At 39.8% G+C, this 20109-nt stretch overlaps 1 protein-coding gene across 1 annotated transcript; it reads right to left on the bottom strand.

The window, feature by feature from the left end:
* Nucleotides 1-92: 92 nt before the first annotated feature.
* Nucleotides 93-19826, bottom strand: LOC145451586 (kelch-like protein 10). The gene is made up of 13 exons (XM_080329796.1): nucleotides 19600-19826; nucleotides 19404-19512; nucleotides 18542-18684; nucleotides 18303-18482; nucleotides 14072-14178; nucleotides 13862-14013; nucleotides 11988-12090; nucleotides 11345-11484; nucleotides 11192-11283; nucleotides 9603-9708; nucleotides 4284-4424; nucleotides 4006-4223; nucleotides 93-567 (listed from the first exon to the last, which is right to left on the bottom strand). The coding sequence occupies exons 1-13, from the start codon at nucleotides 19785-19787 to the stop codon at nucleotides 288-290; spliced, it is 1959 nt and encodes a 652-aa protein (XP_080185922.1). The 5' UTR covers nucleotides 19788-19826; the 3' UTR covers nucleotides 93-287.
* Between the last annotated feature and the right edge of the window lie 283 nt (nucleotides 19827-20109).

Raw genomic sequence — 20109 nt, 5'->3', positions numbered from 1 at the left:
CGCGGTATATTGGTATAAGAAGCAATATAATTTCGAAGTACGTCAAAGGATGGAAGCACCAATTGTAGAAGATATCACACCGACAACAAATATTACCAAACACATATTTTTATTTTCTGCCTTTTACCTTCTAGACATCATTTACGATTGCATGGTGAGACATCTTACAGCCAAAAATGTTATGGACTTCCGTATTTACGTAGGCATATTATAGATATTGAGTCGTCATGATAAATGTCACTGAACAAAATATGGATTTTATGTATAGAGAATAACGTAATTATTTATCACTCTTCAACCATCGGATCTTGCGGGAATGTGCCCTCGTCCGACTGGTCGTCTTCGGTCATGCTGTCGTCTTGAAATTCCAAAGCGTCTCTCGCAAACCTGTCTTGGATATCGTCTGTTGTGCTGGACGCCGCTGTATCCGCGGGCGAGCTCCCTCTGCCAACGCTGAAGTTCATCTCCCTCGATACGCAAAACTTCCGGATAGCGGAAAGAGGGAGGCTATCCATCACACAGCAACTAAGAGCGCTACGCAGTATTTGCATCTCCCTGACTTCGTACCTGTAATTGAATCGAGATCATAACAGCGAACGCAAAGTGGAAAAGCATGCAGATTGATGCTCTGAAAATCGGGCAATTAGTGTCTATAGTAGGCCTACCTATTCAGTCCGCTGGTTACTAACCGGGACTTGCTGAGACAGTCCCCGGGGTTCAATGGAGGTCAAGGCATAATCAGATTCATACAACAGTAGTGACGCTGATTTGTAATACTCATTTAGACTCTTTTTATTTTATGTAAAAAAATGTTTTAGTGGCCCTATTATTTTAATAATGTTGGTGATGCACAATTCATTTTGTGCACTGGTGTTCTATACAGACGTATAAGATGTACAATATAGTAGAAATTTTTGTGACTACACTAAGTGAAAATTTGGAGTTTGCAGAATGCTTGCAGATTGGTGCAAGTTATTTTTTGACAGACAGATTCTTTACTTTGTACAATCCGAGTAGGCACAAATATCCAAAAGACAATTACAGCGATATGACCACAATCAAGCGTGTGGTCTTCGTGTCAGCTTTGTGTCAGCTTGACTTAATGATGATGCGTCAATAATATCATTAAGAACCATTCGCCATTGACCTAGTCTTATAGGAATTCTTCATGCCGTAACATATTAGGTTTCAGACGTTTTCCTCCAATACATTGATTGGAAAGCCGAGCGACATGTTGACAATTAATGGAAAAACGACCGTCTTTATAATTTGGTTGTTATTTCCGCATCTGGTATCTGCATATGACGTCACAATCAGTCGAGAATCGCATCAAAAAGAGGCGAAGAATGTGAAGGAATCTATTGCGATGAGCCTTTCATTATGAGTAGCCTAATTCTAAAGTTATTTACCACGAATAATTTATTCAAGTAACTTTAATATATAGCGTTCGACACGGTCCCTAGTTAATGTCCATTTACTGTTGTAAGTAATAGCTCATTACGTGTGGCATATCGCACAATATTATGGCCACCATATATTACAGAGTAGGGATGGTGTGAACCTCTGAAAGGTTCGGGTTCGTGTGAACGCGAACCTTTTTGAAAGGTTCTGTGTGAACACGAACGTGAACCTCGTGACGTCATATTGCTAATTCCAACCCTATCTTTCAATGAAGTGATAGCCTATATTAATGTACACGATACCTAGCGAAGACTCGGGCCACATAATGTCACATTGCTGAAGTACATATTGGCGTTTTAAACGTCGCTAAATGTATCAACCGCGGTTATCAAGGCATATAATAATCTCATAAAATCAATACATTTCGTCGCTTTGCCGACAATTTCGACGAGGACTTACCAGAGAATATAAGCTTACGCCTTAACGGTCTTTGCCAGACCGGACAATGTGTTCGGAGTCTGAGTAGCCTATTGCTACATTGATATTGAGCAGAGTGTAAAACGGGTTTCTATACTCGCTACCGATAACTTAAACAACAAGTTATACAGCTATACAGCAGTAGACAGCACCTTAATCGTACGGATTTGGTTTTAATGATACAGTAAAGATATGAAGTCAAGATTGACCCCGTACGCCCGCTCGATTTTTTACATCAGAAAACGATATCAATGTCATTGATTGGTTGAATAAGCATCATTCGCTGACTACGTATATCGCTCGTGATGTTGTGTGATTGCGGGTCAAGCTCACAGCAGAGAGTCACTAAATATTCACAAGCGGAAAACTGGATATTTCGAGAATTTTTTTGTAACAAAAAAGCAAGTAAAACTTTTAATCTTGTCAAGGTGCATGCTCATGCTCATTTATAGTGTTGATTTTTTATGCTGCCAGCGCCATGCATAGAGTGACCCGCAGTTGAAATGCAATAAATTTTAACCAAAGTGCAAATTACAATTTACCAAAAAGGTTCACAGGGCAGAACCTACCAAGGTTCTGTTCTGAACGCGAACCTCTAAATTCCCGAGGTTCACACACAGAACGCGAACGTGAACCTCACGTTCACACCATCCCTATTACAGAGGTCTCAAACACGCGGCCCGCCAGGGCATTTTGTGCGGCCCGCGACGACATTTTGGATTTTTAATAATTTGACAATATATAAGTGTCACATATATCTTTTCATATTATTAAGTGATAATTCACTCTTAAATTGCTCCGAAAGCCTGAACCTATTCCTCAAACTTCACTATCACATAAATTGCAAACGCTACCATGCAGTGGACGATTCACTATTTCGCCACATTTCCACATCATGATGACAAAACATGACCCTTACACGATTCGTGTCTGATATTTGTGAGTTGGACTTGGACGCGACCTTTCTTAGAATTACTCAGACTCGCGCTAACTCGATGGCAAAATGAAAATGACTCGAGTGGACTCGGAGTGACTCGGAATACCGTGAATTTGTTAGAACCATGAACGCAACAAACAAAACGCGTATCAGGAAAATAGTAATAGATCAGAAAGTCGCAGCTTGGTATTTCGCTAACTAAGCAAGAAGTTATAACAACCATTGGCAATCTGTTAGTTACATCTTTGGTCGCTAAACCATGTTATTAGAGCCACTTAAAGGTATCGAGTACCGTAGTGGTACGCTCCAACGATGTTACACTAATGGGCCGTTCGGCGTTCCGACATTTCAATCACTAGGACACATTCATTATTTATATTATATTTATATTTTTTTCTGCTCCTATTTGAAGATATTTGGCCATGAGATTAATATCCTACTCATCAGAAGCACACCGAATCCTGGATTGGAATTACAATGCTCAACCTAAAAATGTTTTGATATCAGATCAGTCTCTATAATCAACCTGTTAAATTCAAAATATTCATTGTAGCTGAAAAATTATAACCCGATAGCTTTTATGATGGCATCATGCATTTTCCGCCCATATGGTGTCTATATCTTATGATTAATATATATCAAGTACAAGAACAATTCTATTCAAATAGTTATAAATGCGATGATTCTTTTCGTGCCAGGCCTAAATTGATACAAGAGTAAATCAAATTTTGACGATGTGTGTTTACTGTCAGTCTGCTGGATCGGCTCACTTTCAATAGGACAATTCACTTCCGCCAAATAAGGCCTATACTTAGAAAGACATAGAATACCCCTATAAATGCTGCGGCCCGCGGCGTCGTCAAAACTGGAAAAATGGCCCGCGAGCACATTTCAGTTTGAGACCTCTGATATATTATTTAGCTTACTTAGCTTACGATATTCTTTCATTATTGCTTGGCTATTTAAACTAGCCTGACTCTCGTTCAGGAGACTCAAACCTACTTTGAGCGTAGCTCAACCTATATTGTTCGGCTACCTATCATCTTACTACTTCAGGTACACTAAGTTCTGGCTACTACTGCGATGTTCACTACAGGCCCTACACGTTGATGACTAATGGCCTGACAACAAAGTCAGATTTCGATGATTATTATCCAGCAGCATTAAAATCATTCGCTCTCAAGGCTCACCATTCGTTTGCGTGGACATCAAACATTTCAACATCGGATGAAGTTTGCCGTCCGTTGAAACCACCGACTGCTATCAGTTGATCGTCGACTACTTCTAATCCAAAATTTGAGCGAGGCTTATTCATGGTAGCTACCGCATTCCAAGTATTAGTAGTTGGACTGTAGGACTCGGCGGTGCGAAGGCGGTTGAGGCCATCAAATCCTCCAACAGCGTACACCTAATGTACAGAAATTATACAGAAATCCATACTTTGTCGTCTGTAATGAACTCATCTTACTAAGCCGTTGAAAGCCACTATCGACACTCCTGAACGCCTGCTTCTCATTGGGGTGATCCGGGTCCAACTGAACGTTGTGGGATCGTAAAACTCCGCAGTGAATAAGCATTCTTGTCCGTTGAAACCTCCAGATATGTAAACCTATGAGAAGAGGCGGTCAGTCTCGAAGTACCTCTATTTGTTTGGGGTATTCTATAAGGTTTTGTCTAATTGCACCACTTAATGAAGTAGGCTAGTTGTGTTTCTAGTGTACTTTCACCTCCACTTGAGCATTTTTGAGAACAACACATACTTTTTACAATCTGAGTTTTGAAAAGTAGAAAGTACTTTTGTGGTAAGTTTGCCTCACTTTCATGAGTATATTTGTCAACAAAACCACCCGAAATAGCCCCTGATTGTGCATTTAGGGGTGTGACTAATCGTTTTGCGTTATTCACGGAGATACATTTTGCAAATTCAAAACTACCCATCTCCGATTAACTGCAAAAAAGAATGCGAACTCTCGACAAAACCTACTTCATAAATCTATTTTCTTACGTACTTGTCAGACCGTTTAAATTTTCTTCCCCTCCAAGAAGGAAAATGACACATATCCTTGTACTTGAGCATAAATTTAGGGGAGTACTTCTACTTCAACTTGCAACGATGACTACTAGGCAGGGTTGTAATGACTCGAGTCACGTTTTTCATATGACTCGACTTGACTCGATTCATTTTTTCAAAATAAGGAAATGACACGACTCGACTCGAGTCAATTTGTGTATTGACTCGACTTGGACTCGAGTCATTGCGAATGACTAGAACCAAGTCATATGACTCGAGAATCAGACGGCCAAGACCGACGTCTCATTGTAATTTCGAGGAATAATAACGTAATCACACTATTGGGTTTTCGTCCATTGGTACTGGTAGTTGTAAATGCGTCTAGAAACTGCTAAAAATGACGAAAATTAGTATATTATAAATGCGAACCATTCGATATCACCAAACAGAGTTAAAAAAAGTGGATTTACCAAGCCTTTAACTGGAAACTTGGCAGTCTACACAATGACTTGGACTCGACTCGAGTCATAATACCATGACTCGGTTTCGACCCTCTGCTCGGTGACTTGGACTCGGAGTTGACTCGGTGGTGAATTGGAAATGACTCGACTTGACTCGAGTCAAAACTATAAAAGTGAGATGGACATGTGACTCGGAGCCTTGTGACTTGGTTACAACCCTGCTACTAGAGAAGGTGTGAACGTCAGGTTCACGTTCGCGTTCAGTGTGAGAACCTCGGAAATTTAGAGGTTCACGTACACTAACGAACCTTTGTAGGTTCTGCACTGCACTGTGAACCTTTTTTATACATTACAATTTTTAACGTCTTTGGTTGAATTTCTTTGCATTTCAACTTCAGCCACTCTCTCGCATGGCAGCATGAAAAAATCAACACTAAAATAAATAAATAAAAGAATTACTTGCTTTGTTACAAAAGTTTGCTCGAAATATTCAGCTTTCCGTTTGTGGATATGTAGTGACTCTCTGCTGTGAACTTGACCGGCAATAACAAACAATCAAGAACGAAATATACTACATATAGGTAGTCAGCGAATGATGCTTATTCAACCAATCAATGAATTGATATAAAGAATGCATCGTTATCTAATTTCAAACAAATTAGCAGGCGTACGGGGTCCATCTTGATTTCATATGTTCATTGTATCATAAAGACAAATCCTTGCGATCGGGGCGTTGGCTACTCTTGTATAACTTGTTAATGCGATAATATCGGTGGTGAGTATAGAAACCCTTTTTACACCCTGCTCAATGTTGATGTAGCAATAATCAGAAGTCGCATACATTGTCCGGTCATTGTACTTCAGCATTGTGATATAATGTGGCCCGAGTCGTCGCTATATATAGCTATCGTGTACATCAGGGGTTCTCAACTTCCCTTGTATGACGGGCCGCATTTTAATAGCAAAAGACGCTGCGGGCCGCAGAACTTTATCACCGTGTGCTTGTTGTCTACTATGACGTCACAATCGGATGTATGCAATATAGTTATATGCATGATTTTGAAATTCTCTTTATGCCGACGATTACCCCTGAAGAGTGTTGGCTCGAAAAGTTTCGGGCTATAATATATTTGTACTATTAAATCTAGGCTACTGTAGCCTATTTACCAGTCTTATACGGGCATTTAGTACATTTTTATGTATTCAAAAGTATTGATGGAAAGCGTTCGTAAGTTTGCAGTTGCTGTTTCTTTTTCGTGAGAATATCTATCCTTGTAGCCGCGCAAGTAAATCCCTTCATGGATCGTGCATTGCATTCGTTGCCAAGTCGGTATATGCACCTTCAAACCCTTCCATCAACGAACCAAAATTTATGTTTTAATGCGTGAGCCAGCAAGTATAAAATTACGGTAACTTTTTCGTTACAGAGGCCATTATCACTTTGAGCTCTCATTGATATGAGAAGAAGTGAGGCGTTCGGGGTCATTTTTGAGCAAACCAATCAACCTTTCTCCTTTCCTTCCATGGCTGGAGACTTGCACCAATAGTTACAGAAGTTAGCTTTGTCAAGTTGATGTTTTTCACTGGTCCCCTCCCCACGTTTAACCCAGCAGCATTTCCTCTGGAAATATGTCCAGTCTGGTAAAACGCACCTGGATAATTAGCTATATGCAATGTGTGTGAAGTCGGTGGATTAGTCCTAGGCTAATGTAGTCTACGTGGCAACGTGTTTCAGAACATGCGATAAAAGATTGACTGACATTGCTGTTACTCTTCTGGTGACGGTTGAATCAGACAACTATAGCTTCGAAATTTGTCAGGTGATGTTGGCCTTGCTGCTAAGTTCCGGAAACAGCGAATATTCGCACAGTACGTTTAAGTTTTATATGAATCACACCTTCTCTAGCAGAGTCTTGGGTTTTGCAATATTAGAAGTAATTTCGAACATTGCGTCTGTAACGTCGTCGGCAATTTTAACAATGCCTCGAGATATGGATTGCTTGGCTTGACACCTAGATAGCAACGTTTTCTCTAAGATCAGGCGATATGTATGACTCCAGAAGAAACGATCGTGGTATCATTTTAAGCTTCTACGCCTCCTACGACAACTTTTCTTCGATAAATACGACACATCGTTCTTCCATGACAATACCGTGCCAGTAGCAATTGCGTTCATAATGAAAGATGTCGCGGGCCGCGGGTTGAGAACCCCTGGTGTACATTATTATAACACCTAGCTCAAATGCAGTTTTGGTATTAGCTATATGACGTCATGTGACGTCATAGGTTTACGTCCGCGTTCACACAGAACCTTTCAAAAAGGTTCGCGTTCACACGAACCTGAACCTTTCAGGGGTTTGTACCACCCCTACTGACTACTTTGACCAACTCTGCATATAAGGTAGCGTAGCGCTGAAGCAAACATTATATTATTAACTTTCCATATACCAATAAATGTTACAGCATATGATGCCTATCTGATGGAAGTAGTCATACGGAAGAGACAATGACCAACATTTATGGAGACACGACTCAGCTGGGACCCTAGTTCATGACTTCCATTTCGGTCTAAGACCGGCGCAGTGCGGTTGGTAGTATTGGTCGCTATATTTTCGGGCATTAGTGTCACGCATGCGTATTGCTGCAACTGTAAGAACATGAGTAGGGGAGATGTGGTACCGATGGATCAAAAATTACAAAATGATCTCTGGCCCTTAAATCTTCAGCCGAGAATAGCAGATCTTTTGCTGGCTCGACACTTCGATACAAGCTCTACCTATCGCGGACATTTACAAGAATATCCGCCTTTTCAAAAATATTTATAAAAGTTTAAAATTTGTTGCTCGAACGTGTCATCGGTCCCCACCCGGTGGGTCCAAAGGCACACGACCATGGGACCTATGAGACATACGCTCAAAAACTCAAATTTGTTAACTTGTTTTGTTGTGTACTATAAGCTAAGCTACAGCAAGCCAATGAAGGATGTTTCTTCGCGACCTTCAAGAATAAAATAGATTATATCAACTCAAATGTTGGTATAAAATCATGTTTTGATTTACGTCTAAACTTACAAAATTAGTGCCACATACATATTACCCGCAAATCGACATTTTGACTTTCAAATACCTCGTAATAGCGATAAAACACCGCAGGTAACTATGATTTACAGCCTATGTATATGTAAGCGAGTTTCTGTTATTAAGTGATTAGTTGGTCCATCTATTTTACTTGATTCGGCTATGGTACCATAGGTTCCCCACCCCATAAATATTGTAATTGACTTGAAAATAGTCCACTCGAGGATGGTATTGATTCAAAAAATATATGCCATTATATACCCTGATACAAGCCCTATACCTCACATCAAAAATTATGGCGGGTTGGTTAGTCTGAAAGGTGATATAGAAAAATGCAAATGTCGATCCAAATTTACTTTACACCCCCTAAAACGTAAATCATTCGTCACAGACCCCATAACTCATGCAGGTCGAATATTTTTGCATGTGAGGAAAGATTGTGTCAGCATGTACTTGTAGACAAAATCACGGAGTGTAATCATGGAATTATCATGGAGAATTTTTCAAGTATTTTCGGTCCCAGTGATCCATCGGTACCACGTCATATTCGGGACACTGTTTCAGCAACAAGTTCAAGCATAGAGACTTTGGTAAATTTCATGAATTTCAGCTGAACATTCATAAACATACCTCGTTTTAAATTGGTGCTACTGCTACAGTAACTCATTTGAAATACCCGTCGTTCTCATGTTAAGCTACCCTTCGCATGGTCCAAAGTATTCTAAAGACTATTGTTATATTGCTTGGGCCGCAATACCATTTTAAATGTAATTCGCCACCATATCCCATACCAGAATGTGCTGATCATTACAATGACAGTCAATTTTCTATAGTTGCTCGTGGCCGTTCACTTTTTCATTTGAAGGTCCTGGAATCTACGATCATAAAGCTGTGAAAGCCGATTCTCTATCGCCAGAAGGAACGCCTCTACACCCTTGGAATATTTCATTAATGTTGTGTGCTGTGTTCTCGGTTATTTATAACCGAATATGCGCTCGTTAACGTTTGTTTTGTATCGTTACTACCGTATCTTACCCGTTTACTAGTTGTTTGTTTTCGATATTATTACGTCATAGACAAAAAAATAGTTCTAACATTTCGAATTTCATCCACCCTATCACTGACGTTCGCTACTGATGAGGGTCAGTCGAAAAGCTTTTAGCGAATAAATTAACAATATGAATTTATTGTTTCGCGTTAAATGTAAAGAAGTATCCAAGAGGTTGCATATGATATACCTTGTTTTGTAGAGAAGTTGCGCTTGCATCGCTCCTTCTCTCATTCATATCCGGGAGTACAGACCAGGCTCGTTCCTCTGGGTCGTAAACTTCACCTGTGTTTAGTCTGGCGTATGAAAGAATTTATAAAACGACCATATACGGATGATGGATAGCACGCTATTCCCCAAATCTCTAACAAATTACATGAGTGATGTTGCTGGGGTTGCATTTAAAACGAAACCAATATAAAACAAACATGTTTAAAACAAGGTCCTTGTTTAAAACATGTTTTTTTAAGCCATGATGTCACTAATATTCAATTCTGACGTCGTAGTGCATTTGCATTGACAATTGAAAATATAGCGTAAATTTAGCTCATTTGACGAAATATCTGTAGTATTGCTGTTGAAACGACTATTTTGAGGGTTCCGACCATCCCATATCGATATAGGTCTACGTCGGCTATATCGTGTGGTAATTGTCTGCAGGCTAATAAAACATGTTTTTGGAAAGTATTTATACAATTATGGCATAATTTTACAACTTGAAAAATCACAAGCTTTTTTTAGAGGCCCTTGTTCAAAAAACACTGTTTTAAACATGCTTTAAACATGTTTTAAACAAAGTGTTTCAAAACACCGTTTGTTTTAAATGCAACCCTAGATACCGTCATAGTGAGCGGTTCGTTGTGTGTTGTATTCGTATTCCGAATCACGTAAAACTAAAGGATGCAAGTCATTTGAGTGGAATTGCATTGCGATTTCATTTCGCGAGATCAAGTTTTATTGCTGACGACAGAGTTGTACATTTGACTTTGGCATTCAGGAGTAAATTGAATACGGAGTAATGCTCGTGAAATGCAGATCGTTTTACAGTCAAGGAATACAATTTCATCATGCCAATTTTTAAATGCTCCTGTCTAAACCATGAACCCTACTCGCAGTGTCCATTTCAATATATTAAATGTACCCCACTTCGATCACCCAGTGTACGAATGAATCCGATTTTTGTTCCCCTCGCGCAATAATTGACTTGGATGGATTAACAAATAAGATTCCGTTGATAGCATCATCCGCACTTCATGAGCGAAATATCGTGGGGAAAACTTGGTGTTTAAGACGCTTCGTTGATACAATCTTATATTACATTAGTGGCAGCTATCCAATATCTACTATACCATACGCAACATACAGATATTCTTTTGTCAATAACGAAAAATGAACTTCACTCGGAAATTAATACAGAAGGTCATTCAATATTTTCGAACATTTGTGAAGCAGAGCAAAGACAACTATATCAAATGTATTAATTAAAGCTGGATATTATGATACATATATGTATATGCATTGCTCCGGGCATTTGAGCTTGTGACACCAGGAAACACTACAATCGAGCAGCAACGACTTGAGTATGTGACTTGGCAACGCATTCTTATTGACATACATATAGGCTACCTAATTATGCAACCCATTAATATTCTTGCAAGCTTCTAAAGCGCTTGCAGTATTCCTACTTTTACAAGGAAGGTACTTTTATTCAACAACATCTCCTCACTTACTACGATGACATCACTCACTCTCCTATCTTATAGCTCAAAGACCTCTGACCTCTGTTCGCCGTCCATTCCACCTAGGGCGTAAATTTTGCGTCCCATTTTTGCAACGCTGACATAGCATCTTTTTTGAAACATGGACGGCTCCTTAAAATTGAAACAGTTAAATCCAGTTCGCTCTCCATAAGTATACTTACGTACATCGTACCTGAGTCCACTCATTGGTGATCACGTTAAATCTTCGCACGGTATTGAAATAGTTGTGTCCGTCAAATCCACCGATGATGTAAAGGAATCTGTGTACGAACGCTACTCCGTGGTATGCGCGTGGAGGTTCTCGTGCAAGTCCTAAAAATAGCTTAGCAGCAGCCATGCTCTATCACTTATTTTTCAAAGTAACTCGCTAAGGGCATGTCAACCAACTTTCCGAGTTCAAAGATAAAGCCATCGCCCGGACTGGGTCACAAACAGATGGGAAGACAATGTATTGCTTGGACAGAAAAAATCTGACTGGGGATGATGATATGATGACGGGTGGAGTGACATTGCAACAGTGGTTGGTCTGCCAACAATTTGAAATTGTACAGAAGAAAAATCAACGACTATATAAATGAACCAGTTATAGCAATATCATAATTAACAGTAAAAATGTTAACTTATAATAATCAATAACCAAAGAGATGATCAATAAAACATTGTAGCCTACTTAGAAAAGAGAGGATCAAGTTATTGAATTTTAAAATCATGGTGGCTTATGTAGCTGACAATTACGACGAAAATTACAAGGACTACATTTAAACTAATACGTACCAATTTAAATAAAATTTATAATAAAAAATATTTCGTACAACCTGGCATCAAGCTTATATTAACCCATGTTTCCGCTCGGGAATCGTAGGCTTCGATTGCGTTGGTTGAACATCCACTACTCCATCCGCCTACCGCAAGCAAGATCTGTTAGCAAGGGCAGTTCAATGTATGAGTATACAGATTGTTGATTTCCAGGATTTCCTATCCATCCCGATGTGGTCCATAAACATTGAGCACCGGCTACATGGACAGTGACATGGATATATGGCGAGGCAACGTGAGAAGCCGATATTTCGACTGGCTAAACGCGCCTTTTACTCTTCGGCCGCTATGGCAATCGTCAGGTCCACTAATGTCCTAAAACTGAGTCCTGCGTGGCTTGGTACTGTAATCCAGCACAATACCCTCGACGCATTTGGATTTGAAAAAATTTGCACGAAAAGTATCTCAACTAGACGTATATCGGCCTCTACACCCCCGGTAACGGTCACACATACAAAAACGTTGCCTCGAACAAGTAGATACCATAATTATTACAAATAAATTAGCAGTGACGTTCGTGAATTCTTCATTCATCTTTCATCGTTTCATATGAAATAAATAACCGGCGTGTTGGAATAGTTTTTGACTATTTCTAAAGTGCCATCCATCAGCCTATTAAACACTTTCGCATAGTTAGGGGCAACCCATACTGCGCGCTATGGATGTGATCCGTGCGAATATTCACTCTTCATCATCGAGGATCTTTGTGGGTAACTTACCCAATAAATTTCAAGCTACTCAATGCACCGAATATAGCGCGGAACGCACAAGAATTCCATGCTATAAGCAAAACTGACGAGTCAGGAAGCTGTAGGTCACTTAAGAGTGGGAGTAGGAGTAGGTGTCAAAATTTTCAATTTGTTGGATTCAGGGGCCGGAGTCAGACATGCGAAATTCGAAAGGGATCTTGAGTCATAGTCGTATCGCAGTAATTTATCTTATGAACTGTATGACCATATAGTGCATAGTGATAGGATACATTTATAATCATGACTCCGATCAATTGGTGATCTGTCTTAATAAGTTGTATTGAAGTCAGATGACATATTGAGATATACCACAGAGACAAGACAAATCCGTACATCATTGCGACCATTGCAGACGATATGAGCATATTTTGAAGTATTTTTTAAACTGACAATACGTAGCCTGCAAAATGCGTCAGCAGTAATTCTGACGGAACAAAATAACAGAAAAACAATTCAATAAATTCTGCAGGCCGGGGCAACCGTCCGTACTTGCCCTGTTAAAGTGATCACCAGGACAAGTTTTTGCAACTTTTGCAACTATTTTTACAGCTTCCGGCAGCTTCCTAAATACTCAGAAGTTATCTAGTGAGATGTTTTAAGCTGTTTTGAGGAAACCTATAGTGCAACTTTTTGCAACTTTTCCCCATTTTTTCATGCAACTTTTTGCATCTTTTTTCGATTTTTCATGTGGCTTTTTGCAAGTTATTTCGAATTTTTATGCATCTAACTTTTTACTAAAAATATTTGACACTATATGTAAATAGATCACTTGACTAATTCACTGTCTTTTAAATTTGCGGTCCTTTCTGATTTGAGGTACATTCAGGCTAGACCGCCGATAATAATATTTTAATTGGGTCAATATTTCCAAGCTTTTGATTTTGTTGAAGTCGCCAAAACTGAGTTTTTCTACAGTGGCTTGGATACGGATAGATTCGAGTATCTCATACCCTCATAATTTCAAGGAACTTGTTTATAAATGCGACTGATTAGTGCCACTTTTGAGAAAAATAAATGCAACTTTTTATTGCAACTTTTGTGAGGAATAAGAGCAACTTTCCACGGATTTGACTGCAACAAAAACTTTCCCCAGTTATCATCATTCATTTCCAGGTAGAACATACCTCTCTTGGGAGTCGTGGTCTTGTCAATCTGCTTTGTATGCTCAAAAACCCTGCTTTATCACTTTCAGGCGAATACAAGTCGCAAACCAGTCGCATCGCATGATTTAAAAGCGTACGACAATCGGTCATCCTCTCCAATACCAAATCATTGGCTGCAAAATGCGAACGGCGTCGATTGGCAGGCTGTTTCTGTAACAGCACACCACTCACCTTTGACTTTACTCATAAAGTATTCCGGTTCTAAAAGACCTAAGCGAGTGTTGCTCAACAACTGATGAAGGTGCTCGATCCTGTTTTCTTTGTTAGCTCTGATCCACCTGGTGGTGAAATCTTTCATGAATTTTAACTTATGGTTGTTGTTATTTGGTAAAAGTTGTTTGGCGATTTTAACTGAATGGTATTGTTCGCCATATTCACTACAGTTCTTTACGGTTTATATGTGTGCATTAGTTGACTCAGTGAACTCGACGATATCCGAGTAGCCTACAGGCGTGGGTCTGTTCATAAGACTTCAGGTTTCAAAATTCATTAAAGGTTCTGACATTTGTTCACAATAGCTTTCCTTTGGCGCACGTATTTTCCACAGTTCAATATAAAGCGGGATACATATTCTACCTTATCGCAGGCTTGGAAATTTAGAGAATCCGACACTCCCAATATGTGTAGATTAGGGTTGCCATACGTCCGGAATTTCCCGGACATGTCCGGAAATTCACTGTTAAAACTGCGTCCGGGAGGAATTTCTAAAATATGCCTAATTGTCCGGAATTTTGAAGGCTTGAACTTAGCTCATATGTTTTTGTAAATCAATCTAAATAAGACTATTTTTGGGCAGATTTTTGCTACAAGAAATTTTTCTTCGCGCTGCGCGCGATTTAGTATAATATATATTGGTTTTAATATGTGGAATACCACCCTCGCTAAAACTGCCATCAAAAAATAAATAAAAAATAACATTAATTTACAAAAAGAAGTCTAATTGTAATCGCAATTACAAGATAACGGTATTCATAAAGTCGTCGTCTTAGGTCGTTTGGATGCTTTATTCAAATATGGTGGTTCTAAACCGGGGGGTAGTTTGCCTTTATTCTGGTGTTCGCGAAGATGTTGAACGTAATTAGCTTCCAAAATAGGCTGTGAGTAAGTCTGGGCAAATGTGCCGAACTTTAATTAGTAATCAGCTCATCAAATTTTGAGCTGGGCCACGGCACATTTTCAAATTGGAAATGGATTCGCCACCATAAAAGGTCGGAAACCACCGAATGTGCGGTGTTTATATAGCTCAGTGGTGAAGTACATACCGCATTAGGCTGATAAATAATCTCATCACTGCGACATGAACATGACTTAACGATGTACAATTACGGCCCTTGCATTTTCGAAGTCATCATCCTACACCAGCGCTATACTACCGCTGACTCTGATTATGTGGGCGGAGAGAGGATTAAAATTATGCAGTAATATATGGAAGAACCTATATTTTTGACACAATTCATTCAAATCATTTAACGACCAGATGCATATAGTAAACTCCCAGAAGTCGCTTCGAATACCCTACGATGGGCCCAAGATCAGTGTTTATTTGGGCGGGACGTGGCTGAAAATATGTGGGCTCGGCCCAGGTTACAACATACAATACACGGTTCCATATTATTACCGAGAATGCTATTACCGAGATGGACATTACCGACAATGCTATTACCGTGAATAGACATTACCGAGAACGGACATTACCGAGAACGGACATTACCGAGAATGGACATTACCGAGAATGGCCAATGCCAAGAATCTTGCTTACTGTAACTGACGTTGTCGGGAAATTTATACCTGAGAATCAATACCGAATGTGACAACGCCGTGATGCACACACACGACCTGCTCATATGCATAACATGCCTGCATTGCATATATTGCATTCTCGGTAATGTCCATTCTCGGTATTGTCCATTCTCGGTAATGTCCATTGTCGGTAATGTCCTTCTCGGTAATAGCATTCTCGGTAATAGCATTCTCGGTATTGACCGGCCACCAAAATACACAACCACATACTCCTGAACCGGATCGCGATCACCTCTAGTCGATAGACAAAGCATTACTGGTGTGACGTCATATTGATCGACAATGAGCTCACACCTCATTTTGAAATCCGCTAGTCGGCGCTGAAGAGCGTCCGGAATTTGTGAAACAAAAATATGGTAACCCTAGTGTAGATATGCTTTCAATCCACAATGTCTGGTCTATACCGTTATCGGGTGTTCGTACCGTCAGTACGGGATTTAATAGGAAAGACTGTATAGCGCAGAGGTCTCAAACTCAAAGGTGCTTGCGGGCCAATTTCTTAGTTTTGATGACGCCGCGGGCCGCAGCATCAATGATAGGGATATTCAATGTATAATTTTCAAGTAGGCCTTATATAACGGGACGTTGCAGACAGGCATTCCACACCCCGCGTGGAAATGTAATTTACTATTAAAATATATTCACGCGCTTGACACGGAACAAAATCACATTTGCAAATATTTGAATAAATTGTTTTTGATTATTTTTTTTAAATAATGAGTTATAGACATCATGCGAGAGGATGCATCATGACATCGTAAAACTGTCGGGTTATAATTTGCAGCTAGTGGACTTTTGACGTGCCACAATTTTATGTAGAATATTTTAAAATTTACTGAAGATTGATCTGATATCAGAGCATTTCAGCGGTGTAGCCTAATCCTGGTTTTGATATAGTCGTGATGAGTATAGGCTATTGTTACTATCATTGCCAAAGTCAAATTAAATCAGCGTTAGATTTTGCTTTCGATTATTATTGGAACATATCAATAACAAATTAAATATAATCATTATTGAGCCATAGTAATTTCATTGCTTTTCAACCTTAGCGATCGTACCCCTTGTGCTTCCAATAAGATTTCTCGTAGCCTCTGCCAATTTTCAACACAATTTCTGATGATACCTATATTAAAATCAGAAAGCCCATTCATATAAAATCGCGGGTAGCGTGAAGACTATTTTCCAGTTGAATAAATTGGCCAAGAAAATATTCCACAGCATAGGCCTAATTCCACAATGCATCTCGTACACCCTGATCTGATGCTTGGTACCCCGATGGGGTGTACGGACCCTGGTTAAGAGCCTCTGAAAAAGAAATGCCCAATCTGCGAAGAATTCATTGGTGTTACAGCTGTAGAGCGTATACTACTACCTTAATCACCACCGATAATAATATGGGTAAAGAAAACAACCAACACCCAGCATGTAATCAACTATACGTCACGGGGGTCACAGAATGCCAATGGCTGCCATACTGACCTGATTAGATAGCTATATAACCTACGAGCAACGCAAGCTACGACCCTTTGATGTATTACTATTCCCCGTGACAGTTTCATAGATTGTTGCGTCCGTAGGATTATCAAGTCACCGTTCCGAGTCATTAGTCATTCTCTGATTTTAACGTTCGACACGACTCAACTCGAGTCATTTTTTTAATCACCCAGTCAATCCGAAATCGAGTAATTTTACGATAAGGTCGCACCAGACCAGATCACAATTTTCAGTTACGAATCATCAACGGGTCATGTTTTATCATCATGAACTAGAAACGTGACATAATAGCTGATCTTCTACCGCATGCTAGCTTTTAAAAGTGATGTGATGATGAAGTTTGTTGAGATTTCAGTGATTTTTATAGAAGTTTTAGCGCTTGAATTTATTGTTGAATACTTGAAATTCCAAAATGCCGTCGCGGGCCGCACAACATGCTCTCGCGGGCCGCGTGTTTGAGACCTCTGGTATAGTGTATACTGATGCACTCGGGTTTGCTGCTGGGACTAATCCATTCGCATCGAGGATGGTAATTATTATTTGTTCCCTAATGTGACTATTCATATATCATATCCAACCCTTCATGCCTTTGTCCTTATCCCGATTTTACAAAACATTTATCAATCACTATTCATTGGATAATACTTATCTATTTAAGGGCAAAATTAATTGTTATAGTAATACTGCCAACTAGCCTACAGCTTCTTTTCCAGTGACTTGGGAATCTAGCCGTTTGAATTGGAGCGATTGTCGTCGGTAACGAAACGTCAAAAGGAACGGCTGGGCTACGCGAGGACATGTTCGATCACAGATTATAACTATTGCGGGGTCATCATTGATCAATACCACAGTACGGTACTTTAATATCGGAATTCGAAGTAGGCTACTTCTGTGAAATGAAAATATGATGATGGAAAAATTTGTACATCACATCATGTCTCGTTTATAACTATTTCACTTGATGGAAACGAGAACGGCTCCTTGAAAAAAGGCCGTGACGACACCAATGCGCTTTGTACAATGCAAATTACTATCAAATTTTATAATCACTTGAAATATAGATACAAACGCCGAGACAATTCCGGTGACAGGCCCGATAATGGCATACCTGAAAATGGCTTCGCACGCGATTTCTTCCGCTCTCACATTCAATCGGTCGTCAGCTATCAGCCCGGCCACGTCTTCAAATGAAAAATGAAGAAACTCCTGACTGTCCTTCGCCAGAAATTCGAAATTCCCCAGTATGAATTCGGTAGCGGCATTTTTCAACTTCTCACAGTAAAACCACCTGTCATGAAAATATAATTATGTTGACAAACGGCGCGGCCGTGTGATCAGAAACGCAACTCAGCATATTTGCAGATTCCGATGCAGTTGCGGATCGACAGTTGTCGTTTTAGGTAGGTGCAGCATTTTTCTTTCACGTAAAGGACTTGGAATTGATCGGCAGCTGGGAGCAAGTCTTGCACGTTGTGCGCGGTGATTATTATCTGGACGAATCGAGGGAGCGAGTGCAACATTGTAAGATAATGAAAGAATAGTTTACTCACGCAATCTATCTTGACATCTAATATTCTATCATTGAGCTCGACAAATGAAGTAGTGAAATTGTCGCTTCCCTGTCGACGGATGGCATGATTATAGGCCAAACCTCATCCACTTAATTCAGTCCTTGCCTCAATTGTTTATATTACATAACACTTGAATCGTAGCATAAACCGTAACCAAGTTTTGTAATCTTCGGGTCACCGTAGAGATGAAAATTAATCTCTTAAATTATGGTATCGATCCACATACGCTTCTCTCAGGGATATCCCTGGCTTCGCTACCAAAACTGAGGTAAATATATGTAATTGTCCGTATTCGTTGTGCGACGGCTGAGGATGAAAACTGAACATGAGAATTAAAATTTCTAAGTTATACTTTCTAAAAGCAGCCTATATCTGCGACACGGTTCTACCAGAAGTGTCTTTCCGGTTATAGAAAATAAATATTTCCATTTATTCGTAAATGTCAGGCATTCCATAACGTTGGTGGGTGGGGACTATTCCCTATCTATGCATAGCCTATTTCATAAAAGCACCCGTGGCATCACGTACACCCGCTTGCCCAACAACATCAAACCTCGTAAATGTATAAAGCGGCTATAAAGCGAATCTGATTTCGACTTGCTAAGGAAACGGTGCCCGATCACACAACGGTCACTTACCTGACCAGTGTACGCGAATTCTAATAGCGATGCCATAACTTCCGGCGTTATGCCAGGAATTTGAACTTCCTGATTATCACTGCTCTTCCATCCGCCAAGAAACAGAGACCTGGAGAGGGCACTCAATTGTAAGTTTGGTACAGAGGTTAAAACTTCCTAAACTGCTATATCCATTAGTATAATTTATTGAATATACCTGAAATAATCACTAAAGGCGCATAGGACAAGTCTGTGTACTGGAAATCGTACTCCTTCCACTTGCAAGACCACATCGCAGAATATTCCCTGGCGTCGAAAGTCATTGAATGTAGCCCATGACTCCCCCGACGGTTTCCATTCCCCAGAAGAAAATGAAATGTCCGAATAGCATTCGACCAATTTCATCTTGCGGTCTTCCGAAAGAAGAGAGCGGACATGTAATGAATGAACCAGAAAAATACCGCTATGATAACCATTGTGATGTCATAAACGTAATTAACAATGCCACGTTGGAATTTGCAAATGCTTTTATAATATACGACTCGGCATAACTCCTAATCCGATATTACTGTGCAGACATTGATGTATATGTAATATATTTATTCGCATTTTTCCCTGCAGTATTGCCATCTCTGTTTCGAACTATATGGTAAATATTGGACTTTAAGCATTCTAGCTAAAGTTGTATGCTGATACAGCATCTGTAGCTGAATTATAGCACTCCCGT

This window comes from Botryllus schlosseri, chromosome 12 (genome assembly GCF_051294905.1).
Source record: "Botryllus schlosseri isolate E-star chromosome 12, Bs_hap1, whole genome shotgun sequence".
NCBI classification, from domain to species: domain Eukaryota; kingdom Metazoa; phylum Chordata; class Ascidiacea; order Stolidobranchia; family Styelidae; genus Botryllus; species Botryllus schlosseri.
Note: the sequence above shows the minus strand (reverse complement) of the source record. Positions and strands in the feature narration are given on the sequence as shown.